General features: G+C 37.2%; 1 protein-coding gene across 7 annotated transcripts in view; it reads left to right on the top strand.

Annotated features, from left to right (window-relative positions):
* The window catches only part of CLEC16A (C-type lectin domain containing 16A), a 59,792-nt gene that overhangs the window by 13,407 nt on the left and 24,270 nt on the right, over nt 1-22,115 (top strand). For all 7 annotated transcript variants that reach the window (XM_030284397.4, XM_072935729.1, XM_072935725.1 and 4 more), the window contains exons 9-18: nt 2,017-2,130; nt 6,899-7,127; nt 8,492-8,621; nt 12,473-12,573; nt 13,305-13,427; nt 14,733-14,842; nt 15,308-15,352; nt 16,582-16,632; nt 17,323-17,451; nt 20,970-21,090. In XM_030284397.4, the coding sequence (XP_030140257.4) occupies nt 2,017-2,130; nt 6,899-7,127; nt 8,492-8,621; nt 12,473-12,573; nt 13,305-13,427; nt 14,733-14,842; nt 15,308-15,352; nt 16,582-16,632; nt 17,323-17,451; nt 20,970-21,090 (1,153 nt within the window). The remainder of the gene's footprint in view (nt 1-2,016; nt 2,131-6,898; nt 7,128-8,491; nt 8,622-12,472; nt 12,574-13,304; nt 13,428-14,732; nt 14,843-15,307; nt 15,353-16,581; nt 16,633-17,322; nt 17,452-20,969; nt 21,091-22,115) is intronic.

Here is a 22,115-nt window from a genome sequence, read left to right as displayed (position 1 = left end):
TTTGAATTTTCCTCTTTGAAAACCCAAAACCACCACTACCAAAATCTCACTTTCTCACAATGTGAATTTCATTATGCCTATAACTTAAGTCTGTAATTAAGTACTTATTTCTTACTTTATTTCTTACTCATATCAGTTCCACCTCTTTTTCCTTCTGGAACTTATTTTCAAATTAAGAGTTTTACAGTAGATTTTTTTTGTAATGTGGCGAAAATTCATCTGTTCTCCCTGTAGTCTTCAGTGCATTACTCTGAGACTGGTTTTCTTAAATTACATTATCTGAAAATAGTTTTGACTTGTGTTCACAGAATTTATACTTTGTTTTCTTTGATCTTAGAATTTTTCAATATTCATTTTATTGTAATCTGGTCCATAATTTCATCTTTTTGCTAATAGTTTGGGGTTGGGGTTTTTTCCCTAGGAAAATATAATTTGATGCTCCTTAATTTAAACCTAAAAAATTGCGGTGGTGTGAGGGTTATTTACCACAGATAAAACTGTGGAAGCAGCAGCTTCTTGTAACCAAAGGGATCTGCATCATACAGTTGTGTAAGGTGACCTGTTTGAAAGTCTTTGCCTTCAGTGGAAGTATCAACAAGGTATCACTTCAGGATTTATATCTATGTTCTTCATTCTCTTGAAAGAAGAAAATGGAAGTAGTCATAAAGAACTGAGAGCAAATTTTGTTTATCAGAATGGGATATGATATAGAAAATGAAGTGACTGTTTCTGTGACTGGCAGAAAAACATCTTCTCCCACCTCTTAACCTGGAGTTCGTTTGTGGTGAGATGGGTTCTGCCAAACCTCGCTGACTGTTTCTGTTCCTGACACCAGGCATATGCTCTAGGCACTACTCTTATATTAGACACAAGTGCTTGAGAGACTGATGCCAGCACCTGAAAATGGACTGCTGGGACTTCTCAGCCACTGTGACAAAGGGATCATGTGCTGTTCTTGCACCAGAACAGGCCTGTGGACAGTCAAGCAACGCTTGCTGAATTGGCAGAAGCTCGGGTGATTTGGAGGTTGTTCAAAGCACTTTTGAAGTGTGTTGTGACTTTAAAGTTTTATGTAGATCACCACCACATGCTAATAATCACTTCCCTTTTGGAGGTCTGGAATGCTTCTGACTTTAATCAGAAAACCTGTGGAGAACATTTAGCTAAATATTTTCAAAGCAGTGATTAGGTTTAATGACTTAGAAATTATTTGGGAATTTTACAGCTAGAACCACTGATATGGGATCCAGCTTTGATATTCCTGTGAAGAAAATGGACATAAGCTGACAGAAGGCTATTGCAGCTGGACCTGAGCTGGTTCTGTCCAGGAGCCAGTTGCTTGCTGATCCAGACTTGTAAGCCATGGCTTAAAATAGAATAGTCAGTGTAAACATAAAACTCTAGTAAAGCATCAAAGCACTTGTGATCAAATGCTTCAGTGCCCCAGGCATTATGGTCCTTACTCCTGTGTTCTGTAGCCACTGTGTAGCTGACACTGATCTGCTGCAATTTCAGAGCCAGAAAAGCTGCTTCTGATCCAGCTCAGTCTACTGCATGGCTTTTAGTCATGGTTCACTGCACAGTGATTGTGTGCACAGAACTTTCTGGAGTCTGGCCAGTTGCTGGCACACAGGAAGGTCTGGGGATGCTGTGCACCATAATCAGTTGGTTGTTTCTAAAAAAAATTAAATTTTTGGATTTGTTTTAATGAGCTCCTTGCTAGAACATCACACAACTTTCCTTTCAAAGGTGTTGAAGAGAGAGAATTTACACGTCTCAGAAGGAGGAAAGAATATGAAGAATTAATGCAACTAGGTAGTTTGAAAGGTAGAGAAAGGTCAGATATCCTTGTCTCCTTTGTTTTAAAGTCAATTTAATGAGGTCTCTGTTACCAGTGTACTTATATGTAAACTAAAGATAACACTTAACAAGGTTAAAAGTATGCTCAGCTAGTGAAAGTGAAACTATGTATTCTGTAAATATGTATGTTTTTTTTTCCTGCTCTTCTTTCAATAGGTTTTTCTGATTATACATTATGCTCCCTTGGTGAACTCCTTGGCCGAGGTTATACTCAATGGGGACCTCTCAGTGTTTTCTTCTAAGGTTGAGCAAGATATACAGAAAAACTCAGTAAGTGGCCAACTGTCTCTAATTTTATTTTTTTAAGGCAAAGAAAATATTTGACAAACAAAAGCAGGTATCTGGAAACTGGTAAGCCAAGATGTTTATGTTCAGGAGAGGAGAGCAGCAGCAGGCTATTTCTTGTTTGACCATCATTTTGATGGGACACTTCAGTAATCCAGTCTTCTGTGTTCAGTTTTTATCTGCCCTTTGGTAATGAAATAAAAATTATTCAGCCCAACTTTCCTGTTTCCTTGGGCAACTTGTAGAAATGAGAGGCTTAAAAAAATACCAGGCTTAAGATTTTCATCTGAATATCCCCAGTGTTTTAGCAGCAAAACTGATCATCTCTGAATGTTGTGCATCGGTGAGCATGTGAGAAAAGAGACCAGCCACAGAGAGACGGGAGAGTGTTACTGTTATTGGCCTTCTACCTGCATGTTTAATCAACATAGATGTTGCCAGATGCTGATGCTGTTGTTACTGGTTTTCTGGGTGTCATGTTTTTAATATTTTCCCTTTTGTTGTGGCTTTCACTGTTTGTGTAATGCTTACTTGTTACCTTTTAAAGGCCTATTTTGGGGATGGTAACAAGTAGGGGGGGCATGACCTTACTGTAACAGGCCTCTGACTGTAGCTCTGTCTAAAAATTGAACATGTCCTGTATTGACTGACTGGCCAGCAGTTGGTGACTGTTTCATTTATAACAAGCAACTGATTGGTTCTCACACACCTTCTTTCCTAGCAGTTGCTATAGCACTGAGAGTTTCAAGGGGAGAGATATGTTTCAGCTTCTTTAAGATAAATCAACTTCTTCAGATTTCTTCCTACTGGGCATTGGAAGCTGTGTGGGCTGATCTTGGCCAGTAGCTTTTGGGTTCGGGTGTTTTGTTCTGTTAACCTTGATATTTTGGAATCTAACCTTGTTTAGAAAAAACTATGGTAGAATGGTCGAGTTGACTGATTGCTTTAAGATAAAGCAATCTCTTACTTAAGTTAGGAAATGTCCGACATTCTGCTAATTGCATTCTGAATATTGTGTGTTACTTGTGCAGAAGAAGCTTTGTTGCTAGGAAATCTGTGGCAAGAGGGTGGAGTACCAGTTGTTACAGAAGTGAGATTTTCTTTTCCTGTCATGGTTACTGTACAGAGTTACAAAATACCTATAGCATGTGTTTGTGTGCTTGCACTTATGTTAGGAATATTAGGGGTTTCCTATAGACTACTGTTCATCTCAAGTTTGTGATAATATTTAGGTTGCTGCTCCTTACTGGCCTTAAAGATGTGTCCTCTTAACATGTGGACTAGGGGTTCTGTTGTACCTGAACAGGCACTATATTTAGTAGGAGTATTGGCCTTCTGCAGTAGACCCTTAGAGGAGCTGCCAGAGGTGGAGCTGTGTCCAAGGAAGTGCAGAGCAGTGGGTAAAGGGAAAAACTTCCATGGGAGAAACCTTAATTTTTAGTAACATCAACCATATTGTTCAGTGAGACCATGGAGGGGAAAGCTTAGACTGGTGGAGGTTGGTTATGTGCAGAAAGAGGGGATGTGATCTCCAGCACAAGAGCTCTGTGCCTGGCTTCCAGGGAGAGGAGCCAAGGAGGGAGCTGCTCTGCAGGGTTATTGGCAGAGTTGTGGGAACAACTGCTGCAGGCTTTGCTTGGGCTTCCCTGCTGATAAACAGCCCAGTGCAGGGAGGCTCAGGTCAGCTGTACAAATGAAGGTGCATCAGGATCATTGCAGGGTTATTGCTGTAGTCTTTTCTGTTGCAAAGAAATTGCAAACTTCTGTTGAATACTGAAAGCTAGAAGTTAGTTTAGAATTGTTAAAGAGAAGTGAGAAGCAAATTTTAAAATTTACTTTTAGTCTGATTGTAGAATTTTTTTTTTCTTAAATCAGACCCAAATTTATAATTTACTACTTTCTTTGTGTTCTAATTAGTCATGATAACTGTTCTGATACTGTCCTAAGCTTGTTGTAGGGATATCTGTGTATTGCGATGAACTGCAGCTATTTCTAAACCCTTGCTCGTCTATTGTAACTGAGATGTCTTTATGTGTTTAAGTTGAAATGTAATTGTCAGTTTCTAACTAGCACATAGTTTCTAAACCCAGAAGTAAGTAGGACTCATACCTATATTCATTTTTCTCATAAGATAAATTAAAGTGGAATGAGGTATGGACTAAGGACTGAGTTCATTAGATGCAGAGTCTTCTTGCTGGGACACTGAGTAAAGAACACTTCACAAGAACAAAAACTGAGAAGCATCACAGTTGCTGGGTATAAATGCAAAATACCCTGAGTTATTTAGGGCAAAGAGCAGTGGTAGCTCTCATGAGAGGAACAAGTGATACTGTTTACTGTAAATCAATCAATGGAAAAAATGACCAGCAGTTGTAACTGGTGATATCTTATGAATTGGCACTTACCTGTGGAGATCTGCTGAACATCACTGGGCAGCAGTGATTGCCCAGGCTCCATTGAACAAGTTCTCCACATAATTCCATATTTTTTCCCTGTATTTCTGGTTTTAGGCATCATCAGAAGAAATACAAACCCTTATGTGACAATGAGACCTGAATATGTATAGGCAGCAGAATGTATTTAAACGTGTCAGATATCACACTAAGGTTTACCTTACTTCCTGTGAGATCTGTTTTCCTGCATCATTCAGATGTGGGCCAGTTCTACCTAGTGCACGTTTCTTCTTTAACCTACTTTCTCCTTCCCGTAAAAGGTGTTACTGGTATTGCCTTTTTTTACCATCACACGTTGCACAAGATAAACCATTATTGAAAATGTGGCTGAAAAACATCTTAAAGATACCAATTAGCAGTACCTCAACCTGTATAATCAACTTAAAAAGCAAATGATACCTAAAATAATTTTAAGTCTGACTTGAGAAAGTTTTAATGATATAGCCTTGTTGCCTTTAGCAAAACCGAATATTTGTGTAGGGTTTTTTCTACAGCATTCCTTCTTGGAGCAGACTGTGGCTCAGTGTTCACAAGCACATCACTGTATGCTGGTGTCTGATGGTACTTTGCTCTTGTGGCTGACAGCATATGAGAAATGCAAGGATGTTAAGTACACGCTTTCTCCTTAAAGAAGTAGCTACAAGATTCTAGGAAGCAATGCAGAAGTAAGAAGTGAATGCAGAAAGGGGAAAATGTGTTATGCAACTTACATGCTACTTTTCTGGTTTTCCCCTAAATAATAGGATTTAAGGTGCTCTTCCCTTTTCTTATTACTTTTCTGGCCAGAAGCCATCAATAAAGGTAACCTGGTCATTTTATTGCTTTCCTGTGCTGCAGTTGGATTATACAAAAAATGCATCCAAGAGGTTATATTGGGGGATATTAGTGTAGTAAGTTTTGTATTATGGGGATTTTTTGGTATTATAAAATAGTCTTCCCACTATGTGGTTTGTTTCTGTGCCAAGTGTAAGTTCACTTATGTAATATTTCTATAAAACATTTGCAAAATGTCAGAAGAGTCAGAGAATCATTTTGGCCTTTTAACTTGTAGACAGCTTCTTCCCTGATCTTTTCCTAGTCTCTTATGTATAGATGTTCCTAACTAGGTGAAGGGAAGGATTTTTTTTCAACTTTTTCACCAAAGTTTTTGATGCAGTCCTCTTGAGTAGTTATTGTACTGAGTCACCTAAGGCAGAGAATGTAATCAGTTTGATATTTACTCTAGTGTTACTTCTTTCTCTTGCTTGCTGTAAAGTTTTTATCCCTTTAGGCAGTGTCAACTGAATCTATTTGAGCTTTTGAGCTCTGGAAGGTAATGGGGTTTCTGTAGCAGTCTTGTTTAGTGTAAACCTGGGAGAAAGCTCCAAACCATGGGTTTCACTTCTCAGTAACAGAGAGGTTTGGCTGATTAGAACTTATTTGATATTCTGGTGATCACCTGCCACCGCTCAGAAACAAGATGCAGAATTGTTAAAAACCAAGTCTGTTAATTCTTCTATTTGCAGAGCTTCTTTTAGCATCTTGGTCACTTTCCATAAGAATCCATGTTGTTAGGATGACACATTATTGGAAATATTTAATTTCTTCTGTGAGAAATTTGTTTTCTAAATTTATTTTCTTGTTCCATAAATTAATACTTAGGAAAATAAGGTGTTGGCTTGCAATCTTATCCTGTGATAACTCTGTATAAAACACAAGTAAATTAAGTCTACTAAATGAAGTCGTGTTTTCCAGACTTGGTTAATCAATGTGTGGAGGCCCAAAAAAGGTTAATGACTGTAATTTGTTCCTAGTTGATGCAGGAATTAATTTGATTTTGAGGGAAACATAGGACTCCAAAAAAAGCAACCAACCCAAAATTTCACAGCACAAAGCATTGGATTTTGTCCTTGCTGCTTTAAAAGAGTCCTTGCACCTTTAAAAGGGGTGTATTTCATATTAATACACTGCTGTCAACATACATGTACAATTTTGCTACCTTCATCCTTTTTATAAAAGGTGTCTGAGTTTTGTGTAATATATGTCCCACCCCTTCAATTTAAAACTTGTGGTGATGAAATAGGTACTTTTGCATTGTCTTGTCTCAAGAAGGCCTACTTTTTAATGATAGATCTTTGGGGTATGTTACTTTGGAGATAGTTGTGCTACTGATGATTTGGTATTAATGTTTTGTATTTTAAAATAGATTTGAGATTTGTGGGTAGTGTGCTGATTTACACTGTATATTAACTGAAGTTTCTTTATCAATTACAGTTAAAAATGCTGTGCTGTAACTCAGTGTATACTCTTCAAATTTACAGGCAAAGTCAAGTATCAGATGTTTCATAAAACCCACAGAAACACTTGAGAGGTCTCTTGAAATTAACAAACAGAAAGGGAAGAAGAGGGTGCAGAAAAGACCCAACTATAAAAATGTTGGTGAAGAAGATGAAGAGGAGAGAGGATCTGAAGATAACCAAGATGACCTTGACAAAAGTAAAGGTACAGAAGCAAGTTCAAAGGGCATAAGAACAAGCACTGAAAATGAAGGTGAGGTTTTCAGCAAGAAAACAATGCTTACAATTTAGGTACTTTTGTTTACTGATGGAACTCGTGATTAGTTACATGACTTGTTCTCTTGCTGCTCTAGGTAAACATGGGACATTTGTTTAAGGCTTTGGCTGGAATTTTTTTCTCATGATAAATCAAGCTGTGAGAACATGTACTTCTCATCTCATTAAAAGCTATGAAAGTGTGTTCATATCTGCCTGTAGGCCCTGGCCCTTATCACAATGCATGCCTTGCACCTCAGTGTTCATGGCTGTGGGCACTTGATAAGCAAGCTTGAGAGCTTTGTAGCTTGTCCTTTTGTGGTAAGGGAGAGCTGGAGCCACTTCACTTTTGCAAGATAATCAGCAGTATTTTATGTATGTTTCAATGATAAAATTCAACAGGTGTGCTAGAAGTGACAGTACATGATGGAAGATGATATTCAGTAGTTCAAAACTGAAAATATCTTTAACTCGTAGGGTTTTTTTAATTGGACTTTTTCTGCATTTTTGATGTAGCACAAACCTAAGAACTGCTTTTATAGGATGTGTAGTCTTACATATTAGCATATTATAACCGTTTATTTTATGGTTAGTAACTTCTAGAAGCACGTATACAATGTTTTACTTACGTTAAGCATAAATTGAGAAAAATGTAGCAGGATTTCCTGCAAGCAATTGAAAGCAAGAGCATTAGGCTTTGACAGTCCTGTCCAAACATGCCTGAGTTTAGATTTAGGAAAAAGGTCTTTTTGAGAAGGCTTTCCTTAAATGGTGTCAAATAACTGATGGTATATTTTCCACCATGATTTGAAGAAAATCTGAAATAATCTACTGTTCAAACTGGTGCATTTAGTTGTAGTCTTTGTCCAAATTCCTAAGGGAAGGCAAGATCTGTTTTTTCTCCTGACACTCAGTAGGTGACCAAGTGCCCTGTTTGCTGTGGTTGTAGAGGCCTGTTTACACCCTCAGTGAAACATGATGTCCACCCATGCCTTAGTCTCACCAGCTTTTTCACAAATCTTTTTTTCAGAAAGAGGTTCTATGGCTTTTCTTCCTGTGGTTTGCGTGGGAAGGGAGCTGACTGTGGCTTATTTGTGAAAATGATATGTATATTTTCTTTACCTATTTTATGTATATGTATACATTTTTATAGTGTTACATTCCTTAAAGAAATGTAAGCCAAGTTCTTTACTGAGAAGAAAATTTGCCCACATCTGCTCATTAACCTTTCTGAGGTAATGGTTATACCTCTTATATATAGATGCAGGAGATGCTTTTAGTACCAAACAGAAAATACGGAAGAGCTTGTGATAACCTTGTTGAAAATACCAAATTTTGGTGGTATGTTCTGATTCTTTTTAGAAATAGAGATGGTAATCATGGAGAGATGTAAGCTGTCAGAGCTTTCTATCTCTGCTGTGACAGAACAGAATACAACAGATGAAGAAAAGAGTGCAGCTGCTTCTGGGAGTGAGATGACAAACTGGAACAGGTATAAAGGAACTGTAAAAGATGTTGCTGAATTGTTTCCTTACCTACCCTCCCCTTAAATTTTTTGCTTTTCTTAAAGGGATATTTCAGATCTGCTTCAGGTTAAAATTAAAGGGTTTTTTGTGGATCACAAACGAGTGAATCAATATGAAAGTGAGGTGTAGTCCCTCTACTGCTCCATTTTGGAAATTATCCTATTCCTTTTTAGTTTGTGCTTTCCTTTAGGCAGTTGTGATGCATTAAGTTAGTAACGTTAAATTACAGACTATCAACACGACAAAAACAGAATATAAATGTTTCCATTCTGTAATTTCCTAAACCACTAAATTAAGATGTAAATTTTTTTTCATTATATTTATTGTTGCATTTGTCCATTTTGTATGCACCTGTAAGAAAAAAACAAGGAAAATTCTTCAGGGATGAGTTTGGCAGAATTTTTGTAGCAGTAGTTCTAGGCAAACTCCTGTAACCTTTGTACTGTTTCCAGGGTCCATTAGTATGTTTTAGGATTATTGGAAACTTCTACTGGAAATATAGTTTATAAGTGTTTCTGGGAGCAGAAACTACCCTGACTTCAAAATTTAAGCTTCAATATAATGAATACCCCTAAGACACCTTCTCACTAGAGATTTTGCATTCCTGTTAATAGAATGTTAAGAAACCAAATGTCCCTGACACAAAAGTAATTGCAAATGTGTCCAGTGGGGAAATGCACATGTTTGATAGGATTTAAAATTTATTTTTAAACTTGGGAAATGCTGCCTGGTATTCCCAGAATTTCATTCTGTCTCCATTATAGCTTTGTAGTTTAGATTACATTCATTAATAAAGATAACATTTAATTTAATTGTAAAAGTTAAATTGAACCTTGACTTGAACTGGCTTTAAAACACACTGTTCTAGATTATTGATAATTTGACTAAAATATGTGCCAAATGGCTTTTAGAAAGAAATTGGCAGTGAGTGCATGGAATACTAAAGTGACTGGGATGCTCGGGTCTTGAGAATGCTTAGAAGTGAACTGCCAGTGCATTTGGCAAATGTCTGCAGTTCAGGCCTCTTTTGATCTGAAGATGTGGTCTCACAGCATTCTGCACCTTTTCTAAAAATAAGGAACATCAAATAATGTGCAGAGCTAAAAATAATTTTAAAATAAGGATAGACCTTGTATAGGTCAATTCTGGCCTTTGTTTTATATGTAATTTTTTTTTTTTTGAAATGTCAATGGATTAGCTGCTATAGCTTAAGACGTTGTATTATATTATGCCAAGTATAATATTTGAAACAGCAGCTAAATTTCTCAAGAGACTTGCCCCAGTATGTGTAGTTTCTGTCCTACACTGGTTGAACTCACTGAGCTTCCACACCTGCAATAATCATTAATGCATTCCTAGTGTGTTGCAGTCTTCAGTTGTGGACATACTCCACAAGAATAATTAATTTGAGGAACATTTGTATGGCATTAGTAAAAGACTAGTAAAGGAAGCATATGCTTACAGAGTTAAGAAATAAGTTTGCAAATACTTACCATATAGCCTTTACTATGAAAACTGTAGTTTTCTTAAAACAGTCCAACAGTTGTTGAAAAATAAATGGAAAACAACACAGATGGCAGTTAAAAATCTGCAGCTGTAAAAGCTAAGTCAAGCTTTTAATTTCCCTTAGCCCTTTTCCTACTGTGAAAAACAAAAGAAAAAGTTAAAGTATTTTAGGTGTTATTTTATTTTGATAGGCCTCACTACTGGAAAGTTTTAAGCTTAAAGACATGTTTTAAATTAGCTTCATTTTATGAAATGCTGCACAGCAAAGCTTTTTTCCAAAGCATATCAAGTCCTCATGCTGTGTTGTGGCTTCTGTTGCTATTTTCTTAGGCTGAAGTTTTTCTGGGTCTTTTGTGTATTTAGTCTAAATGAGGAACGTTGGTGAGGAGGATTCTTGGAAGTTGTTTCAGCCTCAGATTATTGTGGCTGAGACAGATAATGCCAATAAGATGCTGTGAAGAAGCATCTGGAATGAAAATGGTATCTCTTGCTGCTGTAATGATTTTTGTCAAGTTTCATAATTTCATAAATCTAATTAGTGTGGGGGGAAACAATGAAAAATGCATTAGGCATCACAGAAGTAATTTAATACTGTGTAATATTTGTGTTAATGGAACAACTACTGATACCTCAGCAGCTTTGACCTAGTAAAACATTGGCTTTAATGAAATAATGTTAAATAGTACTTCTATAGTTTAGGGTTTCGGTTGTTTACTGTCTGCTGTTGGTCTGAAAACAAGCCAAGTGTTATCTTGCATTCAAGTTTTTTAATATCTTGGTCCTCTTTGTTCTTTAGACCTTGAAGCTGAGCTCATTTTATGGAGTGAAAAGCCCCCCATTATGAGGGTGTCATGAAGCTTGTAGGGCTTGGGTAATGCTTAGGAAACCTGAAGGCACTCTTGGCTTGTTTCCAGCTTTAGTAATTTTTTAGGTTGTTTCTCCTTGAGTAGTTGCATTCTTTTGAGATCTACAATATGTGAGCAATTTGACTTAAGCACTTTGAGCAGCGTTGAACGTGGGCGAAGAGGGATCGCTGCTAGAGGAGCTCTGTACTGCAGGCTCAGAAATGCATGAGCCGAGCGGGGAGCAGCGTGGGCTGGGCTGTTGGTCACTGCCTGGTTTCTGTGAGAAGAGCACTGTGCTGCCCCGTGCCTGGAGCTGCCGGGAAGTTCCAGTTGTGCTTTGGGCGCCACAGCTTTGCTCGGTGTGACCGGGAGGGCACCGCAGCTCTGGAGTGGGGATTGAAGTGTTTTGTGTCCCGGTCTCTGCCAGCCCTTCTGACCCCCAGGAACCACAGCAGGGAGTTTGTAGTGTCTGCTTCTCGTCTGCTAGGCCTGAACACAGCAAAATGTATTTGCTTCTGTGACTTTCATGTTATTTTAATGTATTTTCTTTGAATGTAATTTAGATAATGTAAGGATACTTTTCCTTTCCCTGTTAAAGTATAGTTTAACAGACTGTGACACTGCCCTGACACATCATTTATTTATCTGGTTGTCAAAATATAGTTAGTTTTTGCATGTGCTCTTGAGCTACTAGCTGGATGCAAGCCATCTTAAGACCAGAAGTGAAGCTGCCTTGCCATCAGGCCTCTGCCTGTATCAGATTAATCTCAGCCGTATCTGATCTGTCCAAATGCCTTCTGTATTACACTGACTTTTGTTGTCTTTCCAAGATACAGGTAAAGAAAAGGTGAACTTAGCAGTGTTTGTAACTTCCTATATATGTGTCGTAGGTCACAATTGTTTAAACTCAGGAAAACTAAGTTCATGTGCAATCCAAAGTTTTTTTTTCTCTTCAGATATTCCCTCCTAGTTAATTTTTCTTTCCTATAACAGTTGGACAGTTTTTTTTTTTTTAGGAAAACCTAGCTTCCTCCAAACTTCTGGTAAAATGTTTATTTGTATTAGTCAGAACTTTTCAATTCTGTTCAGCACATGAGTTTTAAAGGAGTCTGTTTTATGCAACAGTGATAGCAGCTCCTTATATTTACTTAGGTATGCACTTAAAGGCAAGCTCTGCGATGATTCTGTATACTTACAACCCAGTAAATGTTTGAACAAGCAATTTTTGGGAAAGTATTATGTAATAAATCCTGTTAAAACTCGGAATTATTGTCAGTATGTAAATACAAAGCATGGCTGTAATCTGAGTTCTCTGCAACAGAAACTCTAACAGAATTCTTGTTATAATGCCTGAAAATATGCATTACTGTGAATTTGCCTCTTCCACTAGCTACATGCACAATAAGATAGTTACCCATTTTTCTATAGATTATTTTTAACTGGTTCTAAATTACTCCTTTCCACAGGCCTTTTCTTGATATGGTCTATAATGCACTGGACTGTCCTGAAGATGATTACTATGCCCTCTTTGTGCTCTGTCTTTTATATGCAATGTCACACAACAAAGGTAAGTGCTGTTACATAGAGTTAACTGCAAGGCCATGGTTGGAAGAAACTGTAAACCTCAATAGAGTCATCTTCTGATTTATGGGGTTGTTTATTGCCGTTCTTTAGAACGGGACAGGAAGATCCCCACAATCTATAATTGTATATTGTTCTAAGAGGTCTCCCAGCAAACCAGTCTTTCCTGGGAAATAACTCTGACATTTTAGGTGAATATGTTAAAGAAGGATGGGATTAGTTTCCTTACGTAACAAGTCAGTGAAAATTTTATTTGTGTTGGGGAGGATACTAAATGAGGCTACTACAAAATAAAATTCCTATTTAGTTAAACATATATGAACAGATTACTTAACTACTAAAGCAGAATTTAAAATCAGACTTTGTTCTTCTTCCCTTTAGCCATTATGCTCTCCAGATATATTGCTTGACTTTATTTAGATACAAACAAATAATCTGAGAATTTCAGAAACAGCAAAATTATTTGGATTTCACCAGCCACTTTGGGATTTGAGTGTTGCCATGCAGTAGACCCCATTTAAGGTTGAGAATTTTCAGGGTTTTATCAATGTGTTTGATCTTTGTTGTTCCTCTTTTTCCTTGTAATACAGAGTCAAAGCCTAGTTTCCTATTGCTAATTGTTCTCTTCTGAGAAAACTGCTGTGGTCTATTAAATGCTTGCCTCAGAGCACACTCTCGTTTTCTAATTTGCATTTTTTTGCTTCACCCCCATGAAAGGACTTGACTCAGTCAAGCTGGAGAGAATTCAACTTCCAGCTCAACATGCTGAAGAGAGAAATTCATATAATCATGTCCTTGCAGAAGGGCTCATCAGGATAATGAATTATGCTGCACAACCAGGTATTGTTTTTCCAGGGTTTGTTTTTCCTTCCAAGGTGAAATTTTTGAAAGTAGAAAAAAGCTACTTAGCCTCTTGTCTTTGAGGGGAAAGTGACTGTTCAGCATGCTCTTTGAGGAGCAGTATGTAGATGTGGTTTATGAAAGATGACTATTGGTTTTTTCTTGGTTGGTGAGAAACCAGAAACACTGGATTTGTGCTGAGTAGCTGTTTTTATACTCAAAACTATACAAGGATCTGTTGTCTTAATTCCTACTTTCTGCACTTTTGAATAAACAAAAATTGAGATTTTGAGGGGCTTTACCTTAATGGATTTCATCCTGAAAATATGGTCTGTCTCATCTTGGCTTGTAGAAATAATTTCAGTTGAGACATAATCTTGAAAACTATGGTGTCCTTTGCTCATAGCAATCCTTTGTCTGTCAGCTCTAGGTGGTAGCAATTTTTCCCATACTTTTATTAATCTTGGATTGTATTTTTTTTTTTTTTTTGGTGAAATGAGAGTTACAATGTTCCATGAGCTATTCCATGAAAATATAATTTTTGTTCAAGCCACACCTCTCCTCCTTGCACTTGCCCCTTAAAATTTTAAATGGGTGGAGCTGGTGTTCCCCAGAAACTGACACACTATCAAAATTTTTAATGTCTGTAGAATAAAAATCTGTTTGTTTGACTTGCAAAACTGCTCTACAGCATATTAACTTCTGCTCATGTGTCAGAGATGAAAAACATGTTTATAGATGAAGAGTTTGTACCTTCAGCATCAGGAAGGAGTGCAAATAGGATATGTATTTATTTAAATAAAGGCATGTCTGGGGCAGGAAGTTCTGGGAAGGATGGAAATGGGGGATTTTTTACTCAACTTGCTGCATGCTGTGTAGAATATCTCATTTTCTCCCTTCAAGGAGGGAGAAAATGCCTTATTAGTGTGCTATATACAAAGCTTCCTTTCACCTTGTAATTTAATCCATCCCAAATGTCTGGGATCCTTTTGTAATTTTAGAATAATTCAACCTGTGCAGCTGATTGATAAAGGCAGCAAAACCAATGTTTGGCCTTACTGTTCAATAGTATTAATCTTTGCTTTCTTACTGAATGTTCTGTTTTGAATTACTTTTCCAGTTTTTTCTTTATAGCCATCAGCATAGTAAGGCAGCACCAGCACTCGTCCCTGTCTGGTGGGGTTGTGTCAGAGTAGCAAGGTTTGACAATTGCAGTAAGAGTACAAGCATCTAAGAACATGGGATGATGAGATGAGCTATAACTAAACTGCTACTATTTTGTATGTTGAAATTTTCATTTCACAGATGGAAAAATTCGTTTGGCAACTTTAGAACTTGGCTGCCTGCTGCTGAAGCAGCTTGTGTTTTCCAAAAATGGCAGGATCATAAAAAGTGTTCACCTTGATTGTCTTGAGGTGAGTATTTTGTTTCAAATTGCCAGTCACTGCATTATTGGTGTCTGAGTCTTGGAGTATAGTTGAATAAATTTGTTTTCATTCTGATTGCAATAAGCCCTAATGTGGAATTTGAGCTTCTAGAACATCTTCGCATGGGTAATTCTGTGCTGTGAACATCATAACCTGTGCTCCGTTCTCATCTCTGCTATTTTAACTTGTAATTTCTCCAACAGTCTTTTGTTTCATTGTCTCTCTGAAACTTGTATGTTATCCCTCTCAATAATGTAAAGTGCTTTTGAAATAATAGATAATAAACTCAAGCTGCATTTTTATAGGTGCAAGAGCTGTATTCTATCAAATTCTGAGATTAAGGCCATGAACTATTAGACAGTCTGTTCTGTATGAGTGTTTGGGTGGGTTTTTTAATGTGACTAATAAGTAAGTGGTGTATGTATTCCCTGAAATGCATTTTCTCTTTCCTAGGGTGCAAGGGAGGAAAGTGTTCATCTCCTTCGTCGTTTCTATAAGGTAAATATGCAAAATTCTGTAAGAAGAAGGTCCTTTACATATGGGGTATGTCTGCAGCCTGGTCTTTACATAGTGACCAAAGAAGCACATTTTTAAAGATGGAAACTCCAAATTTTTGATAGAGAAGGAAGCATTTTCTTGGAGAATTCCTCTCCTTTCCGCCCTCCCCATACCACCCTGTCATATGTCACAAAGGGCTGTTGGAATACTCACAGAGTTTGTACTGGAGATCAAGTCTACCATTGACACTAATATGGAATATGTTTGGTTTTGACTTTTTTTTTTGTTGGTATTGTATCTGAAATGATGATCTAAAATTTTGCCTATTTTTTTTCTTATTGGAAACCTTTGCAGCTTTTTACTTTTGTGTGTGTGTTGTAAACAATGAAAGAAATCAATTTTTTTTAGCCTGTGGCATTAGCTTCTATATGAAGAGCAATAAATCTGTGACAGATTTCAAGTGTCTGAAATATCTTCCTGTTTTTCTTAGAATTCTCTTGAAGGATGTTTACTCAATGTGGCTTACAAAAAATAAGTAACTTGTGGTGGGTTGACCTTGGCTGGCTACTAGAGGTCCACTCAGCTGTTCTCTCACTGCCCTTCCTCAACAGGATGGAGGGAGAATAGAATATCTTGTCAAGATAAAGAACAGGGAGGTCACTTGCCAATTACAGTCTTGAGCAAAACAGATTCAGCTTCACAGAAATTAATTTATTGCCAAAAGAAAAAAAAAATCTAGATAGTGAGAAACAAAGACAAATTGCAACACTGCTGTCCCCACCTCTCCCTTTTCCCAGGCTCAGCTTCATTCCTGGCTTTTCATCCTTCTCCCCCTGTGAGTGGTGCAGGGGCAATGGGAAGTAGGGATTCATTGTCAGTCCACAACAACTTCTCTCTGTTGTTTCTTCCTCCTCACACTTCCCCTGCCCCAGTGGGGGTCCCCTCCTCCATGGGCTGCAGTCCTTCAGGACAGCAATTGCTGCAGTGTGGCTCCTGCAGACTGCAGCTCCTTCAGAGCTTATCTGCTTGCTGTAGTGTTGGTACCTGCTCCACCATGGTCCTCCAGGGGCTGCAAAGAAATCTCTCCCTTTCCTAAATGTGTTTCCCCAGAGGTGTCAACAGTGCTGCTGAAGGGCTCAGCAGTGCCCTGCAGCCCTGCCTCCCTTCACAACACACTGTACAGAACCAACAGAGGCTTCATGGGATGTCCTTGTTCTTTCTTTTGGAAGGGAGAAGAAATCTTTCTGGATATGTTTGAAGATGAATACCGGAGTATGACAGTAAGTGAGACCCCTTCTGCCCTGGCAAATCCTCAAACCCAGATACAGCACAGGAACAAGAAAAAGTACTGATAGCTGCTGAGGACACTGGAGACTTTATTGCTGGGAGTAGGATAACAAAACCTGGTGATTTTGTCTCTGAGAAGTTGTGTCTATACTTACACAAATTATTTATGTGAAACCTCACAGCTCTTTATTTAATAAAATTTCATTACTTATAAAATTGAGTATACAAAAATTGCTTCAGCTTACTAAATGGGACACTGGATTTATTATTTTTTCCCTAAACAATATGAAAATCTTCCTATATCTGTCTGAAGCTCAGCATGTTCTCTTTTTGAGAAAGTTCTTTTTGGAGAGAAAAAGTTACGAGAAACTTCCTGGTGATTGAAGTAACCACAAATTTAAGTCAATACTTAAAATCAAACCTGGCATAATTTGGTTTTAGTATTTGGGGAATATCTTTTCTGTAATTTTCTGGAGTTTTTTTCTGTGTTTTATTTGTCTGAAAACTCTGGCAGTGTGTCTGGGAGCAATGAGAGATTGCATGTAAGGACATGCAATGTCTTATTTAAGACATCGTATTAAAAATTCTCAGAATTTTAAAATACGCAACAATGAATTCTATTTGAAACTAGAGACAAATGCTTACTGTTTAGTATACTAAGAAGTGCTAAAATATTTTTGTAGATGAAACCTATGAATGTAGAATACTTGATGATGGATGCCTCGATCTTGCTACCCCCAACGGGGACACCTCTGACTGGGATTGATTTTGTGAAAAGGTTGCCTTGTGGAGATGTAGAAAGAACACGAAGAGTGAGTAAGACTATTTTTCTTACATCTGCTCATGACAAAATGATGCCAAAGCTATTGAGCAATTCTAGGAATACAAATACTTTTCTTTTAAAACTGCTTGATTGGAAGCTTAATCCATAAAATCATAAAAGCTTGATGAAGACAGATCTGTGTAGAGTATATATAATAATTACCTGCCCTAGTGGAGATGCTTTTTATCTGATTTCTTGTGTCTAGTCACACAACACATTCTTTCACTGAGGTTTAAATTTCCAGACCATGCAGAAAGCTACGTACAAAGGCATTTTGATGACACTCAATATATTGTCAGCTTCTTTTGTGATCTGCTATCTCAGTTTATATCTCAATTGTATTCCTGTAAGAATTTCCATGGAAGACTGACTGGCTTTGCATTGCTCATATTTCTAGACATGGCAAAAAAATTAATTTTACTTGAGAGTTCATCTTGCCAAGGTAATTTGTGATAGAGATTTGAGAATGAGGAGGGAACCAGCAAAGTATCTATTTTTGTGACTGACACAATCTGTAGCGGTGATGTTGACTTGAACGACAATATCCTTATTTCCATTCTTTGTTAATCAGTTCTTGACCCTTATCTGGGTGTGTCCTGGAAGCCTTGTAGTGTCAGTAAGTCTGAGATGTTATTGCACAAAATCATTGGAAAATGCTATTCTCTGAGTTTCTTTGCATTTATATAAGTGTATTATGTGATTATATTCAAGTGCTCTTGAACGGGAAAAACCCCATATTTCCAGGAATCTCCTGGAAAGGTTTGTTTTCATTGCTTATAAGCCACAGAGCTTTTGTTATCACAGCAAGTTGTTTGCTAGAATACAGTGAATTATTTTGAAAAGTATTTTTCTTAGAAAGCAGAAATGCTTCCTGAAATTCTCTCTGGGGTGTTCAACAGAAAGATACTTAGAAATGCACATTAGTGGGAAATGACTGTTCCAGGATTTTCATGTGCTAAATAAGGAATAGCTTAACCTCTGTTGGTAGAAATAAAAAAATCAATATAAATATTCTGTAGATCTTTTGGGATGAAAGGGTCTTTATCCATCAGCAAGAATTCCCAGAATGATTTCTTGTTGGTGCTCCTTCTCCAGTCACATTGTGCTCAGGTTTCAGTATAATTTCCTGTGCTGCTTCCTTCCAGCCAGGCTTCCTCACCCTGGCTGACTTGCCATGACAAAATGCTGGACTTGGGTAGATCTTGTGACATTGCTGCTGCCACTCAACCTGCTGAGGTTCCAATGATGATTTCAAATGGAAAAAGATCCAATTCTGAGCATGCTCTGACGCAATTCAAATAAGTTCCCAAGGTTTATTTCACTAGCAAGTGACCTTTGATTATGAGTTCTTAACTGTTAGGATCTTATTTCCTTGCTACAGAAAGCCCATGTAAGTGGCAGCTCTTCTTTTCTTTGACAATTTTAGGAGAAGCTCTCAAAAATCTCACTTTGTGAGAAGTTTTTGAAGTACTAAGAAAACTTTTCCTGGAATGTAATAAGATAGTGGTAGATTTCCCTGCAAATTGCTGTTTCTTTGCACATATAACATGTATATAAATGAGGAAATAAGCATCATAGTGCTTAATACTAATGTAGGTAGAAACACATATTTGTCCCAAGTTAACCAAAAGTCAGCCAAAAAAATTCTAGGCCACAGAACTTTTCTATTGTTTTGTTGAGATCTCATAAAATGTGTTAGGCACAATATATTGATACTGTTAACAAACTGAGGGCTGTCAGTGTTGTAAAAAGCACAGCACAGTTTCCATTTCATTTTGCAAAGGCTGAAGTTCTCATTTTATTTTCTATTCCTGTATTTTATTCTGCACTAAATGTGATTATATATTTGAAGATGACTATCCTTAGTTTTATAGGAAATGAATGTGATAAAAATTAATGAAGTCTAGGAGGTAGAGGTTTGAGGGGGAAGATAATTGAAAGCTGAGTGATGGTTGCCCTCCAAATTAAAAAAATCCAAACCCAAACAAAAATGTCGAGTTTAACTTTTGAGTTACCAAAAATGCCAGGATTTTCCTGTTCTTGAGTGAATTTGGCAAATACTAAACCAAATACTATGAATTCTTCTTGAAGCACTTGGTAGGAAAACTGCTTTATAGTAATCCTGTATGATTTCAGTAAGTCCACAATACATTAGAATGCAGTCTGCCTAAGTGGGAGTGATCATCTCACATTCTAAAGTGACTCTGTTCTCATTAATTAAATAGTATTATCATCTTATTTTTGTTAGATACCCTTGATGTCCTTTGCTCCACATAACCATATTGCCCTGTTAAATTTCAGCTGTGTACCAAAGCCATTGCTTTGGGCTCATTTCATGGAAGAACCTGATACATGGCTTCCCTCTCTTCATCCCTGTTCTGCCAGAAATTCCTGGAAGCACTGCCAGTAGAGAGCTGGCCAAATACTCACAGTTCTACTTCACAGGAGCCACTGTTCTGTTGATTTTAAAAATAGAGGAGTGAAGGGTTTTCCCTTAAAGCACTTTAGGTTTGTTTTCCTTAATACTTCCTGCAATCTGGGAGTTTCTGGGCACTGCAGCTGTTCATGAATTCAATGCTGTTACTGTAAAGCAGCAGTTAATTTACAGTACACCACAGAATTACTGTGTAGGAAACTCTTAAAAAGCAGAACACCGGAAGTAATAAAAAATGATTTTTCATTTGCTGTACTGAAAATGCAGTTCTTGTAGGGAAAGAGGATTATAAATGGTGCCTTTCAAAATGTGGCTAATAAAATGATTGTTCTTTGACGCTTTGGGTCTTTGCATACCATATGTCATGAATTTGTAAATCAAAACTGGCATATTCATTTCAGAGAGCAGCTGTTGAAAGTTTCTTGGGACTGTTGCAGCTTTCAGAATGCTTTGCCCTGATGAAGACCTTCTGAGAATATAAATTAAGTGCTCTGAGAAAGTTACATTACATGTGGCTAGTTTTAGTGAGAACAGCAAATTAAAATGCAGAAATCCCCTGTTTCTCTCTAAACTTGTAGACATGTTAGCTAGACTTGGCCAAAAAAGTTATTACTGTTTTAAGTTCAAAATGTGAGTCTCTCTGAAGGTTGGTTGTATAGGTGCCTGTAGCATAGAAGTATTGCAAATACAATCGGTCTTAAAGTAATGATTAAATACAAATATTCCAAGATTGTTTTTGCTTATGCATCTCCTGTAATTGTTTCCCTGTGAGTCACAATCTGTATTAAGTGTGCTAGTTAGACAAAAGATCTGCTGCTTCTACTTCACTGAAAATAAATGCCATGTTTTAGCTTCTTTCATGTCTTTTTTTAACTAAGTTGGAAATTGCATTCTACTTTTTCAATTTAAAATGAATTAAAATTTTAATTACAATTTTAAATGTATTATAAAGATTTACCATAGGACAGCAAACTTCAAGGTTGTAAAAGCCGATAAATGTTTGTAAAATTCTGTTAAAATATGTAGTATTGGGTGTAAAAATATTCTGATAATCTTTTCTTTAATTTCTCAAGGCAATCAGAGTTTTCTTTATGCTCCGTTCACTGTCACTGCACTTGCAAGGTGAGCTGGAAACTCAGTTACCACTCACGAGGGAGGGAGATCTGATAAAGGCAGATGATGTTCTGGATTTGAGTAAGTAGCCCTGGATTTGAGTAAGTAGCCCCTCAATTTCCTAAATAGTTTGACACAAAAGTTACTGATTTTTTTTTTCTCCTAAACTGCTTGTTAGTGCTATTCTTACTTAAACTACCTGAATTGAAGTAGCATGGTGTTGAGGTTCTACTGTGTGTTGTAGCATAAAAATGTATTTTCCAGTTTGAGTCTTTGCCCGAACAAGAAAGGAAGGAGCATATCAGCATTTTGGCATAAAGCACATAGGATGCACAAGATTGCATAGGTGCCATACCTTGGAAGAGACTTTGCAGTGGGCAAAGCGTGACCCAAAAAATTACATTTTTGTGCCTTTTTTAAATATCACTTTGGAGGTGTTGTTGATTTAACAAATTTTCCTCAGTCTCTATTAATACAAGCCTTTTAAAATTCTTGGGAACATTAAGATGCCTTCAGTGTTTATGCTTGTTTGTATACAAATCATTTAAAGAGGAGAGTAGAGGTTAACATGATCCAGTAATGGTTTCAGCTACTGTTTTGATTTGGAAAAATCCCACAAAACTGTATCAAAATAGCTCCTTTTTTCTTTTAGCCTGAATGGAATATTGGTGTTTTATGTGAGCTTGATGAGGGAGATTCAAGTTTTTTGTAGAGAAGTATTTTTAATATTTTGATGCACATATGTTGAATGTGAACCTTTAGGTGTAGTTAAAAGGTTGTCACCAGTATGTATGAATAGAGAGGCAGGTAATTCCACAAAAGGTTCATTCCATACCAAAAGGTTCCTTCCATATGCTGTCACCAGAATTACAACTACTGTTACTTTGCAGTGTTTTTCTACTGTAAATAGTTTTGAAGCAATTATGTATTTTGTGATAACTGTCTAACTTAGACTGCCTGTGAGGCTGGAGGTGTTTTCAGTCTTGTTTAGCAGCTCACTGTGTCAAGTCACTGGCAGCTCAAATTAACAGCCTCAGTGCTTGGTTTCAGGTGGTAACAGGATTCTGTTAGTTCAGTGTTTTAAATGCCATGGCCAAGAGGTAAAT

The sequence above is a fragment of the Taeniopygia guttata genome, chromosome 14, assembly GCF_048771995.1.
Source record: "Taeniopygia guttata chromosome 14, bTaeGut7.mat, whole genome shotgun sequence".
Taxonomy (NCBI): Eukaryota; Metazoa; Chordata; class Aves; order Passeriformes; family Estrildidae; genus Taeniopygia; species Taeniopygia guttata.
This window is presented reverse-complemented; position numbering and strand designations above follow the sequence as displayed.